The sequence below is a fragment of the Pseudopodoces humilis genome, chromosome 7 (genome assembly GCF_049639895.1).
Source record: "Pseudopodoces humilis isolate 2021_Gansu_Grassland_sample_001 chromosome 7, ASM4963989v1, whole genome shotgun sequence".
Classification (NCBI taxonomy): domain Eukaryota; kingdom Metazoa; phylum Chordata; class Aves; order Passeriformes; family Paridae; genus Pseudopodoces; species Pseudopodoces humilis.
The window spans coordinates 57,467,968-57,490,737 of record NC_142206.1 but is presented as its reverse complement, the minus strand read 5'-3'; the positions used below and the strand labels follow the sequence as shown (position 1 = coordinate 57,490,737).

Sequence of the window (22,770 nt, the reverse complement as noted above, 5' to 3'; positions counted from 1 at the left end):
AGCAGCCAAAATGCTGACAAGCTGTTTATACACAGTCTTTTTGCCATTCTTATGATTCATGGGGCTGCTCTTGTATTGACAAAATGGGGAATCTGAAAGAAAATCTAATAATGATGCCCTCTGACTGTCTAAAGTCATGACTAGTTCCAGCAGATTTGGGGGCTTGTTATAAATCAGCAAGCTGCAGTTTAAGCACTTTTGTTATCATCTGACTATTCAAAAATGTAAGAAATCCATTGTAATTTTAATTGTATTTTGAGTAAAATATGAATCAGTTTCTCAATTTGTTTAGAGTTGTAAAGGGCAAATTATTTTTTGTGCAGCTGAATAGTGTAAGCAGGGAAACCAGACTCATCCAGGAGCTCCCAGTGAAACTCCCAGGCTTGGTTTAGCTTCCCACTAAGCAGATACTTTGTGTTTGAAGACTGAGTAATTTGAAACATTACAGATAATTTTAAGATACTATTTATACCTGTTCTTTTGGATTCTCATAAGCCTTGGACATGTAAAATGCTTTTTTCAGCAGAACATTAATTTTTGCTTTTCTTTCTTCACAGGCATGTGCCTTGGTTATTTTTGGCATTTGTCTTGGCCTTCTCAGTTTGGTTCTAATAATTTTCAATTGGGTTGCTCAATAACAGCTATTGGCACTGTCTGAACTGAGCTTCAGGAGGACAGCAAGAACCAGAGAGGTGCCAACACTGCTGCAATGAGTGCTGGGCATCCTAAAGGAACACTGACCAAAGCAGCCAGTGGAAGAAGTAATGTTCTTTTCAGCTCCATTACTGATGATCCTTCTTTAATTTTGAGTCACTCTCTTCAGTTACTGGACAATTCTTCTTTGCCATTCTAAAATATGACTTTTTGATGATGTAAAAATGACAGATAAAAAGGTCTTGAGAATATCTGCGATGCAAAAATAGTTTAGGGCACATGGTGAACAAAGCAGAAACTTGAAATAACTTGTCCTTTCAAGACAGCAAGGTGAATAGACATTACATCAGTCTTTTTCTGCATAATGTGACATATACACATAAGATAATGCACATTGTCCTAATCCTTGAAAGACTGCTGTTGCTTAATTTCCAAAATTTCAGCCAGTTCACATTAAGAACTTGTTGATTCCAAGTGTTTACCCTAATTTATCCTAAGATGGATCCAGAGACCAACTGCCTTAGCTCAGTTTAATGGGCATGTCATGATAATATTTGTTAATTGTTTTTTAAAATACAGTTTTTCTATATCAGCACACTTGAATCATCCTGATGTAATTTTCAAATTAACAAGCTTTGCCCATCAAGCATAATAGCTTTTAGTAGCGTTTCATTTTGGTGTTTTCATTTTGCAGTTAATAATAGTAAATTTTTCAGTTTATATCTGCTTTTGAGTAGTACTCAAAGAACCTCAGTATTCCTCCAAGTGACTATTCTCTTTTTCTCTCTTCCCATTTTTACAAATGTTTCATGTTTGAACTAAAGTGGTTCTATATTTTATGTTCATTTCTGTCTCAGAGAAGATTTGGTCTTAGAAGATGAAAATCTGCATCAGTTGAAAACAAGGGGAAATTTCATTTTTATGGAACCCTAATTTTACCTCAGATGTCTATGAACTTCTATGTAGTCTTTTATAATTCCTTTTTTTTTAGACCCCTGAATGAGAATGCAGTTTTCAACACCAACAGGGCTTTTTTTGAGATGGTCTTGGGTACCCACAAGAAAAGTTCCATATTTTAGTAGATTGAAAGCAGTGGCTGAGACCAAGGTGAGATTTTTAGCATTTGCTTCTATCAGGTGGGATCTGATGGCCCTAAAGTGGCCTTATCTCTTCAGAGATTTCATGCCCTAAGGAAGCAAAGGCTGACTGAATGTGCTTGATTCTCTCCTGTCTAATGGGGAGGAACAGCAAATAGCAGAGTTGGAATCACCTTCTCTAGTCCTGAGCTGACAGACCAGGATTTCTCATGACAGCAGATCAGTTGGCTCTCTCAGAAGTTACTTTTCAGTTTTGATGCATGGCCTGAAGGCACCTAGATGGTGCAGGTTAGTACTGCTTCAGAAATCCTTTTTGCTTGGAAGTATCCTTCTGCCTAGGAGTTTAATTTCGATACAAACACATGTGGTGAAACCAGGGAACTAACTCAGAAACTTGGTAGAAAAAGATCCCTGGAAAAGACTGCAGTTATTTTTATAATAAAGTTTCTAGCAGAGGTTTCTTGACTTCAGGTGAGCCATGTGATAGTTCGGCAGCACCAGAAACACCACATCCACTCCTGGCTGGGAGTTCCCAGCCCCTCCTGTGGCACTGGCAGTGGCTCCTGTCAGCAGCTCCTGTCAGCATGGTTACCCTGCAGAAAATCAATGTGACCACAAGATGTAATGTTACCTGCCTAAAAGATGAACTTGACTTTATTTTTCCAATTTAAACTCCTGCTAACCAGGTGTAGGTGCCTTCCTGCCTGTGGCTGCTCTCTGATAGCTGAGTCTCAAAGACTTTGTTACATTGCAAGGATTCAGATGCTCATGGAATATCTGGCACTGCTGTGGAAATAAATATATATATTGTGAAAGTGTACCTTGAGTCAGCACTGACAGCTGCACATCAGGAAGTGATTTTCTGCCTGACTGAACCAAAACTTCTTTGTAAAACAGGAGACCTTACACTGATGAGAATTAACTCAGGGATTTTTGTCAGACACTAGAATTTAGGGAGCGTATTTATTAGAAATTTTATGGAAATTGTTTCTCATTTATTATCTGCTCTTGTAACATACTGTTGAGTAGTACTGGCAGGTCATTACTGCAGTCACTTTTATTTTAAACTCTAACCAATAACGTTTAAGTCTGAATACTTAGATTATCTGTGAAGGGACAGAAAGTTGGCAAAGCTTTGCTAAGCTTTTGCTCTTCCCTCCTTTCCCTGGAAAAGCTGAGTCTTACTGTGCAGTGTAATGCTCTGTTGCCCTCAGGCTGTTTGGTTTGTGTGCATCATCTTGAAAATGTGACTGCAAAAATACCTGAAATACAGTGTTAATTTTACAGTGGATTCCTGTGGTGCTGCAGAAATCACTACAGTATTGTTTTTAATCCTTGGGTATTATCCTAACTAGCCTGGCTATAGACTGACTCTCCTGATAGGTAGACTTTGGAATGATGAATTCCAGTGTATGAAGTAAATACTTGATGAGGATGAATGGAAGCAATTCACAGCTCTGCTGAGCTCTATTATTACATTTTGGCTGTGGTGCAGAAAGGAGAGCACAGGGGTTTACAGAATGCCTGTTACCTTTCATCTGAAAAAGAACTAGAAAAGCTGCTAGTTCAGAGTTTCTGTAGTTCATAACTTAAAATATGGAGGGAGGAAGAGAGGGGCAGAAAAAGAATTTTTGTTCCCAAATTTAGAAGGTATGAGTGTTGTCCACAATGAAAAACAGAATAATTTATCCTTCTCATCTCCCATGGCTGTGCTGCACATTGTGTCTCTCAAGGGTTTTTCTACAATTGTGCACTTCCATGAAGTTTTTGAGCAGAAGAGGCCTCCAGTCTGAAACAGTTAATTTAAATGCTGAAAATATTTTCTTCATTATTCTTGCCTACAGATACTTTTTCTTCCAAATTTTCAGATTTATGAATTTCAGTGATTCTACTTTATTGCCTGTCATCAGCATTTTCCAGCCTTCTTCACTGAAGACTTGACAGGAATGGATGAAGGGACCCACAGCATTTCTGAACTCACTTGGAAATGTTCCCTTTCCCCAGCTGAGCAGGAAGAACAATGTGAGAGATGAAATTTAATTGGTGTACTTTGATTTATTTTCTCTTTTTTTCCTATTTCCATTCCTTGTCCATTTGGAGGCTGCTCAAGTTTCAGCTGGACTGTGGTAAGCTGGGTGTGAAGAGTGGTTTTTGTAACCAGCCTGGCAGGAAGGAGACTGCCAAACAAGAGTGCTCAAAACTAGGATTATTGTAGAACTCCTTTCCTAGTTAGATTTCATTTAACACTTTACCTGAAATCATTGTTTTCCAGTTGATTTTGATGCTGAGACTGTTCATTGTAGCTGCTCTCCATACAAAGAAACCTTTGGACATGTTTACTCTTAACTGCCAGTGGGAGAGAATTTTCAGTATTATAAAAGTGCTGTGTAATTTCTGCTGTTTGTGGTGGTGGTCTTGGTATTTGTGTGCTTCAGCAGTGTTCACTCAGCCACGCTTCATGTGGAAATGGAATTCCCAAAAGAAATTAATAATGCTTTGGATGAAAAAATTGTCCAGCTCACGTCAAACCTGTGTGTTGTACAACAGATTTTCTGAGTTCTTTTTGCCTCAGGATCATTGTGGAACAGCCAGGGCATGTTCCAAAAAATGACCAGCAAGAAATAAAGAACAGTTTACTCTCTACACAGTTGTGTGTGATCCCCACTCTGTTGTGCAGGTGATGCTCTGCAGCACATCTTGAAATGTTCCCAGGTGCCCCTCCTGGGCCAGTCTGCTCCCAGTGATGGATTTTACTCTTTGGACTGTGCTCTCCAAAACACCAGGATGCAAAAAAAATGAGAAATGCAGTTATTGTCCTCCCAGGAATTGGTTCATGGACAGCAAACCTGCTTCTTCTGCGCTGATCTGGTCCCCCCTGTGAACAGGAACCAGCAGAGTTTATCTCGGGGGCTGTGCCTGCACAGCTCTGTGCCAGCACTGCCTCTGGGATGTGGGGAAAGGGTGGGTAGCTGGCCTGGCAGTGCATAATGGGGTGAGAAACTGCTCTTGGAGACCCTTTGGGAAGGGCCTTCTTGTTCAGCAAGGTGAGGGTCAGTCATGGGGAGCAGGCCATTTCCCTAGGGGCAGCAGCAGAGGAGCAGTGGCTGGCCAGGAGGGGCTCTGAAGTGTGGATGTGCTTTGTGGCTGTAAGTCACCGTGCTCTCCAATAGCTGTGTCCTGTGAGTGCAGCTCCAAGCACATGGCAAGGTCCAAGGCAGTCCTGACTATAAGCAAACATGGAAAAAACGCTCATTATTGTGCTGCTGGCTTGATTCCAGAGCTGTAGGAACACTCACACACCTGGACATGAATATCAGCAACTACTTAACACTGCTAGCCCCAAGTGGAACTGGCACCAAAGAGCACAAATCCCAGCATTTTCATTGCAGTGCAGAATTCTGTCCTGTGCTGCTCTGGCTGTTTTGCTGCTGAGCGTGTCCTGTCCTTGCTCAGCCTTTCTCCTGCCCCCAGCATCCCTGCTCGCACTCAGGGCAGCCGCACGACGCCAGGCAGCAGCTCCCGGCACCTGGTTTGAATTTAGAGCTCGTTTGCACATGATGTCACACTTTCATTGTCAGCCCAGCCAAGGTCAGGACAGTTCATTTTGGGAGGTTTGCAGGGAGCCTTTACATTGCTGCCATTAATGCCTTCCCCACCTGATTTACATTTCAGATTTCAGGCATGATTTAATTGAAGTCACCAGGTATCTGCAATGAACGGGGAGGTTGGTGTGGTGCCTGATCAGCCCGGGGTGCAGGACTAGTGTTCTGGAGACAGGGTGGAAATTCCTGCTCCGTGCATCGTGTAGCAGATCCCAGATGTGGCCAAGGAGAGTTAACGAGCCCTGGAGGCTCGGGGTGGTTGTTCCAGTTTGTTGCCTTTCAGGAGCCCATCTCACCACTCCACAGACCAAAGTGAGACAGGGTTCCTGGGAGCCCCTTCTCCTCCCTCCCAGGTAGCTCCATTTGATAGTGGGATTTACATGCAGGGATGGAGAAAATATTTGGGATGTGGTTGTGACAGCACAGAACCTGTCAGGCTGGAGTTGAGGGCCTTGAAAATCTCAGGCCTTATTCTCACCTCTGGTCACGCTTGGCTGATTCACTGTGCTTTGGGCTGAATAGTGGGGCTTTAGTGTAGCATTTCCCCAGCTGGGTTTGTGCAGCTCGTGGATCCTGTAGGAAGGGGTTAAAGAGCCTCTGATTTACAGCTTCCTACAGGTCTGCCACTGGGATGGCTCGTGGGACTCACTTTTAATGTTTTGCTCCCCATTTTGATGAACAACTTCCATCCTTGTTAAAGGGAAAGATGAGTGAACATGTGGGGTTTATTCACTTCTCAGTTCACACCATGACAATCCACTTCTCTTTCTCCAAATATAATAATCAATATTTGATCCTTTGGACCAAAGCAGTGAGGCAGAATCAGCTGCATATTGATGGGTACAGGGCCTGGGCAGAAGCTGTGCCAAGGGGATCCCTGCCAACCCATGTGTGCATGGCACTGGGGCAAACTTCTGGAATAACACCAACCTCCTCCTCTTGGTGCATTTCAATTGCTGCTCATTGTCTGGTCATAGGAGGCTCCTCACCCTGAGCTTTGGGTTTGGCAGGGGAATTAGTTGCTCACTGAGCAGGGGCTGACCAAGTTCTTCAGCACTTGCAGAGGTGCAGGGAGCTTTGGTGAAATCCCATGGGGTGGGTGAGAGGTGCAGATGGAAGATCTGTCTGGAGGTGGCTTTGCTCAAACAGGGAAAGCTGAGGTCAATAGAAAGGATTTGAGACTCAACTCTCCCTCAGTCCCTTCCTCTGCCCAGGTCCAGCAGGGGGTTATGGCCTTCACTGCCCATTTGATGTTATCAACAAGTTTGAGTGCCGGGTCACTGCACACATTTATCTCAGCAGTAGTATGTGGAATTTATGCCCCCAAATTGCTGCATCTTCAGAATTTTGGTTCTTTTTCCCCTCCTAGATGCGTGCTCTTCTGGGGAGCAGTGCAGCACAGTGAGGTCCTGCTTGCAGACAGCAGTTTGCCAGACAGTAGTGGAATGGAAAGGTGGAGAGCTAAGAACCCTTTCATTATGTGATTTCATGTTTATTCATTAACCCTGTCACATGAAATTAGTCTGCTTTGGATTTGGTGGGCTCAGACACCAGTGAAGTACAAAAGGAGCACTTTGGGGTTGCCATCTGCCAGCACAGCACTTCCCAAGGACTTGAGGTGGGGATGAGCAAGAACAGCCTCAGCTGTTACACAACCAGTGATACCATCAAGGGCAACGAGGCACAAATGATCACCAGATGGGATTAGGGAGAAAGGCCCACGTCTCAAGGGACACCATGCCACAACAAGGTGCTCCTCAGAATGTCACTGCTGGACCCAGTTCAAAAGTTGCTGTTGAAATGGTACCGTTTTCCTTTTGGTATCTGCTGGCACAATTTCCTTTGCTGTTTGCAAATTGTACATTCTGGAATCATCTGAGCAATGGGAACATTCATCTGGTCCTTTTCCAAGGGGAGATTTCTCTGATGATGGTGGAGAGACATTGTCTTGGCCTGGGTAGCCAAAGACTTCTGTCTTTCCATTCCTTAATCTGACAGTTCAGTTTGGTGGGTCGCAAGCCAAGGATTTCCCCATTTCCCCAGGGGATGCAAAGCCTCAGGCTGAAACTGCATGGAAACCATGGACAGATTTGATTTTTTTTTTCCACCCACAAATTCTGAAAGTCGATATTCCACCTTCTCCCAGCCCCTCAAGCTGTTCCTACAGGGCCTGTGCCTTGTGTTTGCCACGGCTTATCTAAACAAGGCCGTTCCTTTGAGCAGAGGTGTCGCCGCACATTCTCCAGCATCTGCAAAGGGGGAAACATTTGGCTTTAGCACTTCCCTGCCACCCCATGCTCCCGCTGCAGGGGTGGAATACAAACACCAGGGTTTTAGGGGTCCCAGGGGAGGCCAAGCAAAATTCCTTGCTTTGAAATGAACATTAATGCTGAGAAATTAAGTCGTAATGCTGAGAATAAAGAAACTCCATGTACATTCATGTTTTGATAGCTCAGCATTATCCATTAGGCTCCAGCATTTGGAATTCAGGGGACTGTGGAACAACCTATTGAATGGTGATTTTGAGTGTTTTGTGGATTTAGTGCACATTTTAGCCCCAGTCTTGACTTGCATAATTTGCCTCTCCTGGCTTCAAGGAGAGTTGGATCCGTCTTTTGAAGGTGTTTTCTTAAGGGGTTTTTCCACTGTGAAAGTAGTGGAGCAGCCTTGGCTATATAAATCAATTTGGAAGTGACTTATAAAGAGATTAATTTGCCTTCTATTAAAATTCCCTGTCATCTCTCCACTCCTTCCAGCTTGCTGTTAAATGACCTCTTGGGAAACTGAGGATTGAAATCCCTCTCTATGCTGCAGAGGGAATGTGCTTGACTGAAAAAGCTGGAAATGTTACCTGGAAAAACACATGAGGTTTTGTTGGTAATTTGGTGAATTTACAAACTCTTTGTTGTCCTGTTCCATCCCAGGGAAGAGTGATGATAAAGGGCATGAGCAGATGAGTGTCAGTCCCCTTTCCTGGTGGCATCCTGTAGCTCAGAAAGTGTTTAGGAGCCCAAATGCCAGGGGCTTTCAGTGATTGCTGGAATCTTCAGGATCCGGGTTCTTCTGGCCAGGCTGGGCTCTGACACAACCAGGCTGGTTCTGGAGCAGCCACAGAACTGCTGTGGGTTGCTGCAGCTGCAAGGAGGCCAAGGCTAAAGATCAGCAAGGCAGGAAAATTCCCCAGCCCTTCCATTCCCCAGGGAAGGAGGAAGGTGGCTGAGAGGGGAGGGGAGGAGGGAGCAAGGTGAGGAAGGATTTGTTGGGCTGTCTCTTGAAATTGTGGCATTTTGCCAACGCAAAAGCAGTGTCCATTCAAAAGGACATGGCACCATCCCTGCTGTGCAGGGAGTCTGTGGGTTGGGAGGGGACACCAGCCCCTGTGCTCTGTCACCCTCTGTGAAACAGCTGCCTGTGCCACCCTGGGATCCTTGCCTGGTTTCCCCTCACCCCCACCATGGTCCCATTGTGGTGACCCATCTTGGAGCCTGGTCCTCCTCCTTCAAGGAAACCAGAGGAGAGCCTGAGGTCACAGCCTGTCACCCAGCCCCTTCTGAGCTGGCCATAAACACTCTCCTGTCCCCAGGGATCCGAAAAAGCCACAGGAGGTGGCTCAGTGGGTGGGAGATGCTCTGAGCACCAGCATGGCCCCTCCCAGGCTGCATCCCTGAAATGACTCCACCAACATTAACACTGGGATTATTTAACCACTGTCACTCCTCTGGGGACCAAAGCTGGCCATCACAACCCTCTGTGACGGGCACATTGCATGGGCAGAGCAGCCACAGGGCTTTTGATGCATCCCAGCAGCTCCAGCTGCTTTGGTCTCTACTGAGCTTCACTGAGCCAAAAAATCTTTGGAGAGCAGCTGTGGGAGCTGTCTTCCACCCAGCCTTGGTGTGGGGACATGTGTGGGGCTCAGGGATGGATCTCTAAGAGGAGAGATCCCAACCTTGCTCCCAACTTCCTTTTCCACATGGTGACTATTGCTGCCAACAGTGACAAGCAAAACTGAGCTTCACCTGAGGATGTTGCAGCAAGTTTTTGACTTTTCCCACCCAGGCTGGTCTGGTTAAAGACTCATCTTGTCTGGTTTAATTGACACCACAGAGACACCCGGGTTGCTGGAAGGATTTCTAAAACAAGCCTGGAAAGCAGCAAGTGAAAGCAGAGTTTAACAGGGTGGCACAACTGTTTTTCCTTCTATTCTCTGCAAAACAAGGTGGAATCACAAGGAGCGAAGAGAGCCGTATGCTGAACCTGCATATCTATTTTTACTCCCCCATGCCATAATGTTCCAAGAATAATTTTTTTAGTGCACAGCAGGGTAGGAAAACTCGTGCTGATGGCATCTCTGCTATCCCCATTGTGCTGGGAGGAAAGAGGCAGCTGCTTTGCTGACCTGTCACTTCCACGAACCCACATTCCAGGTACAGAGGCCATTTGCTCATCGGGGCTTGTTTGACGAAATGGCCACCGGGGTTTATATTTAGATCCTGCCTGTCCTGCCAAGTTCTCTTAAATTCTTGTAAGTTGAATGAATTTGGAGGGGGGTGGGAGAGGATCAGCTTGAAAAACAGAGCTGCTAATCTGCTGGTGCCTCTGGGAAAGCCTGTGGGATGCCCCGTCACCCCTGGGGCTTTGAGCATCCGCGGGCATCCCGCTGGGAGGGGAAAGCAGCTGGTGCCCCCCACACCAGCCTGGGACTCTGGGCTGCTCCCCAGAGGCTGTGGCCACTGCTGGGGTGCCAGGGGATTGAGTGATGGGGGAAGGTTGGAGGAATATTTATAGCTTGTCTCGGTGCTGGGCCTGGGGTAATCACCATCCCAAGGATGTGAAGGGCACAAGTGTTCAGGGCAGCTCCCCAAGGACAGCAGGATGCAGGGATCAGGAGCACAAATGTCCCAGCAGTGAGGGCAAGGGCTCTGCAGTGCCATCTCTTGCTGGGGAGAGCCCCCAGCCTCTCCATCATTTAAAGCAGAGCAGGAGAAAACATGCAGGGCTGGGAGGACAGCTCATACCCAGGAGTGCCCAGTGGGTGACCCCAGGTCACACCAAAGCCATCCTTTGGCTTGGACTGGGCTCATCAGGTGCCCTTAGAGCTCTGTGCTCCGGGCTAGCACTTTGGTGACACACTCAGACCCTGCCCTCTTCTATATCCAAGCTGTTCTTGAGGATTGCACAGTTTCCCTTGGATTGTGCTGCTTTGGTTATGCTCAAAACTCACCAAAACAAAGGTTTTGAGGTAGAGAAACATTGCCCTGGCCCCTGGCACCGTCACGGTGGGAAAAGTCCAGAGCAGCCCCAGCCCTGCAGCCAGGCCTTCATCTGCCCTGGGCATCTGCTCCCTTCCCCTGGAGATTTTGGGAAGTGACCAGCAGTGACTGGATTTAATGTTAGTTTTTGTGTCTTGCCTCTCTCAATAAATATATTTTTTTCTTTCTGAAGATACTCAGAATAATTTTCACCTTTCCTTGGACAGAACAGATTATCTTCTTTAGAATTCAAGTGTCTGATTGATACAGTTGTTTTTCAGTCAGTTTTCTTTTATGATCACCTGTCAGTTCCAAAATCTGACTCCAGAGTCCCTGGGTAAGCAGGAGAACTGTGCCACATCACCAGTTTTCACCACTTTGGTAGGAATGAAAAGAATTAGCCCTGCCTGATCATATAGAGACTGTCTGCTTTAAGGTTGCAACTGCAGCCAGAATTTAATCTTTTAAAACAAAAAAATCCTTTTACTTCTCATGATTGTAGAGTGGATCTGACAAATACAAGAGCACAACCAATGTGCACTCAATATATTATTGCAAAAAACCTCAAGGTGCTCAATGCTGGCTCAGGGGCTTGGATGCTTGGATTTGGTGAGGCCTTTCAGCTCCCTTTTCATACGAATTGTGAATGAAGAGCCAGTGAGGGCATGAGAGGCAGGTGCCTCACTGCCTCAGGTGCAGGGCAGGGGATTCCAGCAGGGCCTTGTGCAGAGAAGGGAGCACAGGGCAGAGCTCAGCACCCCTCCTGCTGCTTGCAGGGAGCTTTGTGTCTGTGTCCTCTGACAGAGGAAAGATACCAAGGCTGCTTCCCCATGGTGATGCCAGGGGATTTGGGGGGTTGGTTTTGGGTTTAGGGAAGATGAACACAGCTGAACTCCCCTGAGGCCGGTTCTGCAGCACTCGTGCCTTCAGCAGCCACAGCCGCGAGGTTTCGTTCCTTTTTGCTGTGTGAGGATTATTTAACTCTCCAGAGATCCGTGTTCCGCTTGTTCGCTTTGTTTTTTGGCCAGCTCTGCTGGCAACTCTTCTTTCCTCCCAGGGGAAGGGGTACAGGAGATGTTTGGCTGACAAAATTCCCTGTCTGTCCCTGTGTGCCAGGCACCTGTCTGCCCAAAGATTCCCCCGGTGTACGCGCATCCGGAGCCACGGCTTTGTTCTTTGGGGACGTCTGGCTTTGATTTCAGCTTAAATTCCTCCCTTCCTCCTCCTCCTCAGGCTGCCAGGCCCAACTCCAGGACTAGCTGGGTCTGGGAGCCCTGGGCACATATTTCTGAGCTGTCAAAATCCACACCAAGCTGTGAGTCCTATTGCTTTTGCTGCTTTCTGCAGTGTAATTTATTGAAATCTGTGTACACCAATGGCCCATGTCAGTGTTTCCCTGGAGGTGTAGCACCTGCTGGAGTGGGCACACAGTTCCCTTGAGTTTGGCCATGGTCAGTCTCCATCCAGGAAAAGGTAGGTTGCCACATTGTGGACACACCTTGCTTTTCTCCAGCCTTCTGGTAGCCCAGTCTTTTCATAAACTCCAATATTGTTGAAAATGTGGGTAAAATGTTATTTTTCTCTACTTTTAATTTTTTTTTTCTTAAAACCTCATCACTTGGCCAGCTTCCTGTTTTCAGAGTTATTTGTCTGTGCACTTTTCCTGTAGATCCAAGCTAAGCAACAACAGACCTCTGCAAGATCTGCTTGGTGGTGGAGAGAGTCCTCTGCCACTCTGATTGAACCCCAGGATTCAGGAAAATGCTACCTTTCTTATAGGTTTGGCTTCTTGTGAAGGCTTGCATCAAAACATTTCAAACCCAGAAGCAAAAATTTCTCAAATATTCCAGGGGACTGAAATCTATGGGAAATGATGGAAGTTTATCTTGAAGCAGTGCATAATCAGTCAGATATTGCTGCTCCTGCAATGCCAAGAGTATCTGGTACTGTTGCTGGAACAGTCAGACCAGGGTGTCCTTGATATGTCTGCTTTGCTCAAAATTCCTTAGTTGTCTGCACTCGTGTCTGTGTAATGTTATTTTAAAGGATCCCCAGTGAACTTCATAGAAATTCCCACTTCATTAGTTAAAATACAAGTACATAATGAGCAGGTAAAACCACTGCTGCAGTTTGCCTGTCTAAGCCAACGACTCTGTGAGAAACACCTCAGTTTATATTTCACTTTTAGTAAATATTTTCTATCAGCCAATGTTGTGAGGCCGAGAGCACCAATTGCATAAGTGTCTGCTGACAGGAGTGAGTCCTGCTGGGAAATGGGATTTCAAGAATGACTTTGTGGTGCATTTCAGTCTCTGGTAAGCATGGCTGAAGTTGTTCTCCAACCATTCCATCCTGATGCGGCTCATGCAGAGCACAGCTCGTATCACAGAATGGTTTGGGTTGGAAGGGACATTAAAGCTCCTCTCAATCCAACCCTCTGCCACAGGCAGGGACACCTTGCACTATCCCAGGTTGCTCCAAGCCCCATCCAAACTGGCCTGGAACCTCCCAGGGATGGGGCAGCCACAGCTTCTCTGGGCACCCTGTGCCAGGGCCTCATCACTCACACAGTCAAGAATTTCTTCCCAATATCTATTTTAAGTCTCACCTCTTTTGTTTCAAAGCCATTCCCCCTTGTCCTATCACTATGTGCCTATGGAAAAGTTGCTCTCCCATATCATATCAGCTTGGCCAATTCTACCCTTTGGCCTGGCAAGGGAGGTTGGGCACTGAAACCTTGGGAAACCCCACAACTACATCCCTTTGTACATCCAGGATGGAGTATGGCTGTGCCTTTGTATTCTCATGGATAACACAGGAACGAGAGTTGGTCTCTCTGCCACAGCATCCCTTTGTTGGGAGGAGGGTGTCCTCTTGGGCTGTAGGAACCTTTGGAGTGCTGGGAAGAGACCCCTTCTTCAGGCTCCTGCACGGAGGATGGGGAACATTCACCACTGAGAAACACTGCAAATGCTATTGAATGCTGCCAGTGCTTTGGTGGGGTGACTCTGCTGCTGCTTCAATGGAACCATCAGCTTTGGCTTAAAAATTCACGTCCCTACCTCTGATCTCCTGGTTCAAACATCACACTCTGAACTGTCCACCCAGAAAAAATCTGGTTTGTTCTTCGGTGTTCCTGCCTTGTCTTACTGTGAGCAGCAGCACATCCCATGGATCCTGCTGGGACAAAAAGGCTGAGGTTTGCTTTTTATTCCAGGTCAGGCATGTTTGCTGTGTAACCTTGACAGGGGAGTAGCTCCCCTGGAATTGCTGAATTTGCTAATACATGAGGCCTTTGTACATAGGTGGTGTGGTGAGGTTGGTGCCTTGTGACCGGCTTGTTCAGTGCAATAAAAATATATTGGGTTCTTAAGATGTTGACCAATTGGTCTTGGAAACAGATGATTGATTCCCACAGCTGAGAAACAGGGATTGTAATATGTTTTGCCAGAGGAGACCAGTTTGACGGATGAGTTCATTTAAGGATTATGCTATAGATAGAGCTGTTGACAGAGTGGATTTGTTTTTATTTTTCATCAGTAGGTATAACACAAAGCAGAACTAATTGAAAGTAGTTTCCTTGTGGCATCTGGTTGTGTGTCTTGCTTTAAGTCTTTCACACACTGTAAAGTTACACCAAGGGCTTTTCTTTGCTTCCATTCGCTTTCCGAGTTTTCCATCACCGTCGCGCGTGGGTTCCCAATGTGTCAGACACGTTGGGAAGTTGCAGACCCCACAAGAAATGGAGCTGGGCCATCATTCTTTATTGCACCAATGTTCTGCTGCGCATCACAAATCCACTCTGGGGTGTTCTCACCTTAGGGCTGATGGCAAAGCTGAAACATGAACGCCCTCGCAGATATTTCTGATGGCGTTTTAAACCGTGATCTGTGCTAAATATGATTCCCATGTGGAGTGATCCCGTTCTGAGTAGGGCCCAAACCTGGAAGGTGATAATGTTTACCCAAGGAGGTGTTCTGAGGTTGAAGGAAGGTGTTGACTTGAGCTCTGGAAACAGCTTTTCCAATCAGCCAGAGAGAGCAAATCCCAGAGTTTCTTCAGGGATTTGGCTGGCTGCATTCATTGCTCTCTTGGTTGGGCTGTTATCGCCTGCTGGCTCGGGCTGGCTGATGGGAGCAGGGGCTCAGCTCCCCGAGTGCTTCCTTGGGCTGTTTGTGGTTATGTCTGTGCTGAGATCATGCAGCCTGTCAGGGTAAAAAACTGGGCTCTGTGGTTCAAACCCATCCTACAGATTTGATCTGTGGGTTTTGGCTTCGTTGTTTTGTTTTTTTTTTCTCTCTCTTTCTTTTCCAGTTGTGGTCAAATAAGAGTTTTCCAGAACTGACTCACATGGGGCCAAAGAACAGGAATGCAGCGAGCACAGCAGTGCCTGCCAAACCAACAGACTCACCATGGCGAGGGAGAAAACACCCCCAGGTCTCTGCCACCCAGGCCAGCACCTGAGGAGGAAAGACCGTGTGATTCCAGGATTACATTGCAGGCTAAATCCTAGCCTGCACTTGGCCTCAGACCTGAACTTTAAGCCCCAGGCAAAACATAGTCTGAATCTGAGCAGTGGTTATTGGTCTGTCTCATCTCCTGCTCCTCATATGTGTAGTCATTCAACAGAAGCTGAAATGTGTTTTCTCTGCCAAGAGCCGTTGGTTTCCAAACAACTGCATCAGCGTGGTGAGTGATGGAGTTTCCATCAACTGCTGTAGGCCAAATGCAGTCATCTGAATTCAGGTCTTGGCAGGTATAGAAACTTGGAGTTGTCAATGATTTTTATATGAAATGGTAACTAATTACAGTTTCTCATCCTGTGCTTTAGTTCTGTGAAAGCTCTTGGAACGGCAGATGAATGGGAGCTTTTTTATCTACTAGCTAGCTAGATTTTCTGTTCTTTAATTGACCTTTGAAATAATTTAGTCTGGGCTTGGATCTGGGTTAAATATAGCTGGTTATTTTCACTCTGAGTATGTAATACATGAAAGAACCTAGGTATCCTTTGAATGTGTTTTGACAAGTGCCCTGTCTGTGTGCAGGTATGTATTTATAAACATTTGTGCTGCGTGCACTAAAATGACACTTCCAAAAGCAAGTACTTTCTCTCCTGTAGCAAAACATTTGTCCAAAATGTAGTGTTAGGCTTCCAAAAACTGGGCAGTTCAAAGAGAGTAGGACACTTGGAGAGAAGCGAGCAAGGAGGGGATGTGGATTGAGCCCTCAGTGGTTAGGAAGTGAATATGGAGCTGCTATCCACTTTATCCCATAAAACCAGGAGCAGATGGTGCCTAAAGCACTTGCCTGAGAGCAAAGTTAAAGGCAGCAAAAGGAACTGTCATAGAATTATAGGTACATCCTGGGGTGGAAGGGGCTCACAAGGACCATGGAGTCCAGCTCCTGGCCTGCACAGTCCAGGACAATCCAACCTAAACCTTCCCTTCCAGCCATTCCCTCGGGTCCTGACACTGGTGACCAGAGAGAAGAGATCAGTACCTGTCCCACTGCTTTCTTATCTAAGAGGCTTCAGGGCACTGCAGAACACCTCACTAATGGTGGTGTGGTGGCTAAAGCTTTCCAAGGAAAGGATTACACAGGATTACAAACTGTGCCTGTTCACTGCAGAAGCCATTTGGATACAGCAGCTGTCTTCAAAAGACCCTGAACTACTCTGGGCTGGGTGGGTGGGACCACTGCTCTTCCCTTTTTGATACTTGTTTCCAAAGCATTTATTACTGTCTCCTGTCAGAGATGAGGTGCTGATGAGGTCTTGTTCTTTTTAAAGATTATAATTGTTATCTCCCTAACTTATACAAGTTCATGAATTCTAAGGAGCTACTACTTGCAAAACAGAAGCAAGATCTCAACAGTTTCTTGCCACCAATCCTTTGACTAAAGCTGATTTCAGTTCAAAAAAGAACCAACAGCAACAACAAAAGAGTAATAAATTCAAAATATTTGGCAGCACTTTCCTCTGTGTTTTAGAGACACAAAGTTCAGGGACACCTTGCAATAGACAGGTTGCTGAAACCCCAATCCAGCCTGACCTTGAACACTTCCAGGGATGGGGATCAATAACCTCATGTGGCATTAAAATGAGGGGAGAAGTTACTGAGTTAGCAGGGTGTTAAAATAAAATCTGAGTTTAGTCAGTTAGACTCAAGGCTCAGTCACACTTGCACAGGTCTCTAGCTCATAGGAATGGGCCAGATTCCTTTAAGCAGCTGAATCTGCTCCTGGTTTTTACCATTGGTGTTTTAGGAGCCACCAGGAAGCCACCTGTATAGCACATCAATACTTGGCCAGTGAATGTTTGCATATTGTGTAAATACCATTATTTGGAACCAATCAAACAATTTGGATCCTCTCTTGTGGGGATTTGCTCCCTGAAGAGAAAAAAGAATCTAAAAGAAAGAAAAACTGTCCATGGAAACTGAGTCCTACGTAGTGGAGGAATCCCCTGGTTCTGGAAGAGCCAATGGATTTGAGTGATGTCAGTGCCAGGACAGAGGAGATACCTACCTCAGGAGCTGGTCCTTGAGAGCTGTCCCACTCATCTCCTTGAGCAGGGAAAGCACTTGAGACTCTGAGCAGGATCAGGCTGAATGGAATTGGACTCGACTCAAATCTTGGACTCAGTGATCTTGAAGGTCTCTTCCAACCTAGTGATTCTGTGTGAATTTCACATATCCACATTCCTCCTTCCGGCCTTTCACCTGCCAGTCATCACTTCTCATCTCACATTTGATACAGGAATAAGGTCCCACCTTTGCTTGTCTGGGGATAATGCCCAGAACCGCAGCCTTGCTGAGGAGCTGGCTCTGCTTCATCATTACCCTGCTGTTTATGTAGTCATTTACACCCAGATTCCTAAATTCACACCTAGATTCCTATTCATTTTCAGCGTCTCAAGTGTAAATGAGTGTCTGGAGTAGACCAGCATCATGTCTGCTCTGCTTCCTACTGCCTGCTCTTCTCCAGATTGAAAAATTTGGCAGGCATTGCTCCATGGGACATCCACTGCTCTCACCTTTTCCCTTGCCATCAGGGTGGGACAGGGCAAAAAGATCAATCCAAGTCCAGAAAGTGTGTCTGTGGCAGTGAGAGTGAAGATGGGAGCATCACATGCATTCTTTGCGAGGGAAAAGGTAAAAATGACCCCTTCTCAGAGGTTAAAGTGACCTCTGGCCCTCTCTCCTGACATCTGTGATCTGAGTCATCAAATTCCCTTCTGCTGTAACTGCTGCCACTTTTCTGGGGGTGGAAAGCCCTGCTAGCTCAGGCCTTCCAGTGCCACTTGGCAGCTGTGGTAATTTACAGCAGAAAAGGCTCATCTGCAACCTGTCAAGTCATGATCTCCAACTTCATTTGAAATACTTCTGCTCCTCCAGATGATTTACTGCTCAAGCACAAGGTGGTCATTTTATCTCTCTTCTCTTCCCCCTTGGCCCACCACATCCTGGATCCCATGCACAGACTGGATCCCTCTTCCAGGGTGCTGTGGAATGGGGGAGATAAAAGCTGCTCCGTTTTTCACCAGCCCTCCCGAGCAGTTCTGCTGGGCGGTGACCGCGTAGCTGATGGCCGTGTCCATTTTCTGGCACCTCCAGCATTTTACGCCGTGTCTGAGTCTCAGCAGGCTCCTCACGCCTGCTAATGGCTTTGCAGCCCAGCCAATCAATTGGTTATTTATGACAGGCACGGCTCAAAACTGTCGGGTCAAGTTTTCCTACGCTGATGTATTTTGTTCAGAGGAGCACATAAATCCTCTCCTGCCATTTGCAGCTTAAACCTCCTGAGTGTGAAGCCAGCGGGTTAAAGTTTCCAGCAATAGTAGCAAACTGTATTTTAAAGGGTTGTTCTCCTGACTCTTAGGGGCTTGGGCGCTTTGTCTGAGTCATGAATCAGTTCATACTGCAAGATTTATGGGCATTAAACTGTCTCTTTGGTGTCCTTTAGCTCTGGAGTTTGAAGTCATAAACAAGGAAACTGAGACTTCTCCACTGTTCCAGTGCTTTTCTGTTTAAGGTGCTCTTCTGAAGGGTCACAACATCTGCATTAGGTGCTCTGAAGTGAGATACAGAATTTCTGCACTTTCAGGGTCTGGTGCTGCTGCACCAAAATTCATAAGACCATGAATGGAAGGATGAAGGGTTTATGTAAAGTGAACTCTGGATTTCGTTATCAAGCCTCTAAATACCGTAATGCTCCCATTACTTGGAGCTGTGTAAATCTTGGTGCCAGAGAAATGTGAGTCAAACACAACCAGAAGATTTCCCAGTCTTTTCAAGACCTTCCAGTCACAAAAACTTCCCAATTTTGAAGGTTTAAATACCAACCACTGAAGCACAGCTATCTATAGCAGCAACTACTATGCACGAGGGGCATCTCAGAAAGCATGGGGTAATTCCTGGGCACACTCTTTACAACTGGATGAGATCACAGTCAACTTTCTGTTCAGCCTAGACTGGTATCTTTTCAATACATCTACATGTTTAGAAATGAAAAATAAAAAAAGCTACTGTAAAATGAAGGGATGGAATTTATTATAAACCCAGCTTCTGAATCCATCAACACTGCTACATTTCAGGAACTTGGAAAATAATTTGCTTACAAAAGGAAACTGGTAATGACACAAAGTGGAGATTTTGTCTGGTCTCATGACAGAAAATAATTTTCCCTGTCACGATGTGAGCAGCCTTGGAACTGGTAGAATACTGCAAGCACACCTTCAGATTTCAACATTTCTACAGTTTGGAAAACATTATCTGGCAAATCAGAGCTCCTCATGTCGCCTTGCCCACAACACTTAAAATTAATTCAACAAATTTGGATTGATCCACAAAATTTCATGTGATCAAACAAGGGTTTCCTCTCTCTGTCTGTGGCTGGGATACTGTGCAAGACAGTATGGAACTCATCTTCCTTTTCCCAGAGCTCTCAGAAGAATGTTGCTGCTGAATGCTGATGAGAGTTGTAAAAGGACAATCAGGAATATGAATCCAACCTTGAATGGAGGAGGAGGAGCCCTGACTTTTCTGAGCTAACTTAAAATATACTGAATTTGTCTGGACTACTGGCTGCCACATGATGGTCTTACGTTCCTTTAGGTCCATGTCTGGGAATGATGAAGGCCCATGTCCTTCTTGGCATCAGTCATGACTTCTGCTGACAAGAACAATTTCCACCCAAGATGACTCAGTATTTGCAAGGCTTTGTGGCATTTCTCTGTTTACAAATGGAGACCACTTAAGCTCAGCAAATTTTTAATGCATGGGCACTTGTGAGCACAAACAGAAACTAATAAGAAGATATAAACACCAAAGTGTTAACCCTTGAGTGACCTCTGAAACAGCTGCATGGGGAACGTGGGGCTTAAAAAGGCCCTCCTTTTGTGGCACTTCAGTGGGTGATTTGAGGAGTATTTTCAGAGACGAACGGGCCCTTGTCAGAGGGTGGCAATGCACAGTGCACACACACATTTGAAAGTCCTTGGTGAAAGCCAAGGCAGGCACCTGGAGAGGCTGTGGAAGATGGAGGTGCCTTGGCTGCACTGTTATCAGCCCCACGGCTGCGCAGGGAATGGCGCTGTGTGTGGTGGAAGTTTTAAAAACGATTTTCATCAGCATGATTAAATACTTATTACATGAGTCAGCCATACGGGCTTCATTAAAGCAGAGAACTCAGAGGAGCCTCCTCATCTGTTTATGAAATCCATCTGGAATCATGGATGGCCCAGGAGAAGGAGGATGAATGCAGCTCAGTGTGACAGAAGCCCATTGCCCTCCCAGGAGCCTGCCTGCACCAACACACACCGCACTCCTCGCCCCACACTCAGGGAAAAGGGCTTTTATTTTTCTTTCTGCACATTCCTGGGCAAAGAACCAAGGCCTGCCATGACTTTGACAGTGAGACTTTAAATATACCCTGTCGGGATGTGACACAGGCACCTTTTTCTGGTGGCAGGATACAACATAGCTTTAAAGGAAAAGAAAAAAAGATGCGAGGTTTTACACTGGAGGGAAGTATACCTTGAAGGGAAAGGCTTAATGAACTTTAACCAGCCTTCCAAGATCTTTATTAGTTGCCCCTTTATCAAATTAAATACACACTGTGCTAGGCAGGTTAAGTACTGCAAGTTGATGTCATGTGCTAAGTGCCAAAGTAGGCTTTAATTGCCTGTTTAAATGAGAAAAGGGGTCCTGCTGTGCAGCACATGCACGTACATACACGAGAGCTCAGCTCACACTAAACAGGGTACCAGATTTTTCTTGAACCAGCTTGAAAGGTTTTGCTCCATGTCAGCTTGAGCCTCTTCTCTACCAGGACAAATAATTGAAGGAAAAGTTGCACAAATGTCCCAACCAGTTGTAGGTGACACAAGGTATGTTGTCCGTGGTGGATGTGCTTCAAAGTAAGCTGGGTGACATGCTCCTTCCAGAAATGTTGTCCCATGGGATTACTTAGAATTCAGAGCTAGCTCTTTCTGATCAACACTCCTGAGGAATGCCTGCTGATTAACCTGGCAGGGTTTTAACAAAGATTTTTTGTATTGGTCACAGCTTGGTTTCATCGGTCATGAATTAGTCACAGATTTCAACAAAAGTAGCCGGAACAGTAAAGGCCAGACGGAGACGAGCAGGTCACCTGCCCTGAAGAAGGATTTTCATCTTAAAAACACTTTACAGCAGCAGCAGCAGTGACTGCAGAGTTAAGATTACAGAAAAAAGGAGGTCCTTTACCTTCCTGGTGTGAATCTCTGGCCTCCCAGGAGGAGCAGTTAGTCACACATGGAGAAATCCTGCTGGCATTGCTTGTGTGGGATCGTCCAAGGCAACCACTTGCATGACTAACAGCTCTACCCCTTTGTGAGAGGGATGAAAAATGAAGTGGCGGTGGCGTTTCGTACTCCTGCGGCCCAGACGGAACAAGGGTGAAAGTGCTGCTGGAACTTGCTAAATTTGAACAGTTGTTTTCTGTTAACACATGGCCTTAAAAATGTGATTTGAGAAGCCTGTTAGAGAGTTAGTGTTAACATCTAGTCCCAATTGGGCCCAGCTGGGTGACAAGCCTCCGGAGCATCCCGTTTTCCCCATCCAGCTGCATCCTCCTGTCCCACTCATCAGCCTTGCTTGACCTGCCATGGTGGCAAGCTCCAGTGCTGCCTGGGAACACACTCCCTGCCCATGCTGACCCACGGGGTGAGCAGCTGAACCCTCAGCTTGGTCTCCACATGATCTGGCACTGTGGAGCAGTGGCACTTGAGCCCTGGTGCCTGCTGTTTTCTGCTCTCCTGGGCAGTGGTGCTGGCAGTGCCTGTGGGGCTTTGCAGCACCATCACAATCCACAAATCTCTTTCTCTTCCTTCTTTGTTAAGCATGCAAAAAGCATTTTCCACTGATAGAAAACCTTGCAGTAGGTCCTGCTCCCATTCTCTCCTTCCTCTGCTTTCCCTTCCAGCCCTTCTCTGGTTTCCTCCCAGCCCCTCTCATGTCCCCATCCCCAAGTTTATCTCCTCCCTCTCTCCTATGGCTTCCCCCATTAAGCTGGACACTTTGGGGAACTCCTGTCTCCTCTCTGCAGCTTGCAGCTGATTTTATCTGCCCCCCAGGGATGGTTTTCATAGGGCAGCAGCCAGCACAGAGGTGCGGAGGCTTCCGGCACTCGCACTAACCTGCATTCCAGCATTAAAGATAATGGATACAATGGAAAATCAATGGAGAATATGAAACTTTATCCCATTCATAGCTTCATATTGCATTACACCATGGCCTTCAGATACATAAAAGTGATATATGGCTGAACTTGGCAGCAGAAAAGAACACAGGAAACAAATATCTTCAGTAAGAATCACAGTCTAGGTATAACTTATACAGCAAACAGGCCTGAATATCTTCTGGTTTTCATGAAATTTTGCTTTGTAATTATTTTCCAGTAATATGCCAGAGTGTAAAAAATAAATCAAGGCTTTGTGCATATTACAGATTTCCCCTGAGTGAGATAAGAGAGAGAAAGAAAATGACTGCTTGACTTTCCAACCTCAGCCATATGCCAGATCTGTCAGAAATACTGCTTTTTTAACATTATATCAGTGGAGGAAATTATAGCTGCCGTTATCTGCCCTTTGGTCAGGAGCACATTCTGCACCTTGGCTAATGTGCC

General features: G+C 45.9%; 1 protein-coding gene and 2 long non-coding RNA genes across 5 annotated transcripts in view; 1 reads left to right on the top strand and 2 right to left on the bottom strand.

The window, feature by feature from the left end:
• Positions 1 to 4,394, top strand: part of SLC38A6 (solute carrier family 38 member 6) — a 37,818-nt gene extending 33,424 nt beyond the window's left edge. For all 3 annotated transcript variants that reach the window (XM_088057571.1, XM_005520369.3, XM_088057572.1), the window contains one exon: positions 558 to 4,394. In XM_088057571.1, coding sequence (XP_087913697.1) covers positions 558 to 612 — 55 coding nt within the window. In that variant the 3' untranslated portion in view covers positions 613 to 4,394. The remainder of the gene's footprint in view (positions 1 to 557) is intronic.
• LOC148184045 (uncharacterized) lies at positions 3,760 to 5,229 on the bottom strand. The gene is made up of 2 exons (XR_015772898.1): positions 5,052 to 5,229; positions 3,760 to 4,975 (listed from the first exon to the last, which is right to left on the bottom strand). It is a non-coding gene; the product is annotated as an uncharacterized LOC148184045 (long non-coding RNA).
• Positions 5,230 to 19,771: 14,542 nt separating this feature from the next.
• LOC148184044 (uncharacterized) lies at positions 19,772 to 21,548 on the bottom strand. Its single transcript, XR_015772967.1, has 2 exons — positions 21,351 to 21,548; positions 19,772 to 21,260 (listed from the first exon to the last, which is right to left on the bottom strand). It is a non-coding gene; the product is annotated as an uncharacterized LOC148184044 (long non-coding RNA).
• Between the last annotated feature and the right edge of the window lie 1,222 nt (positions 21,549 to 22,770).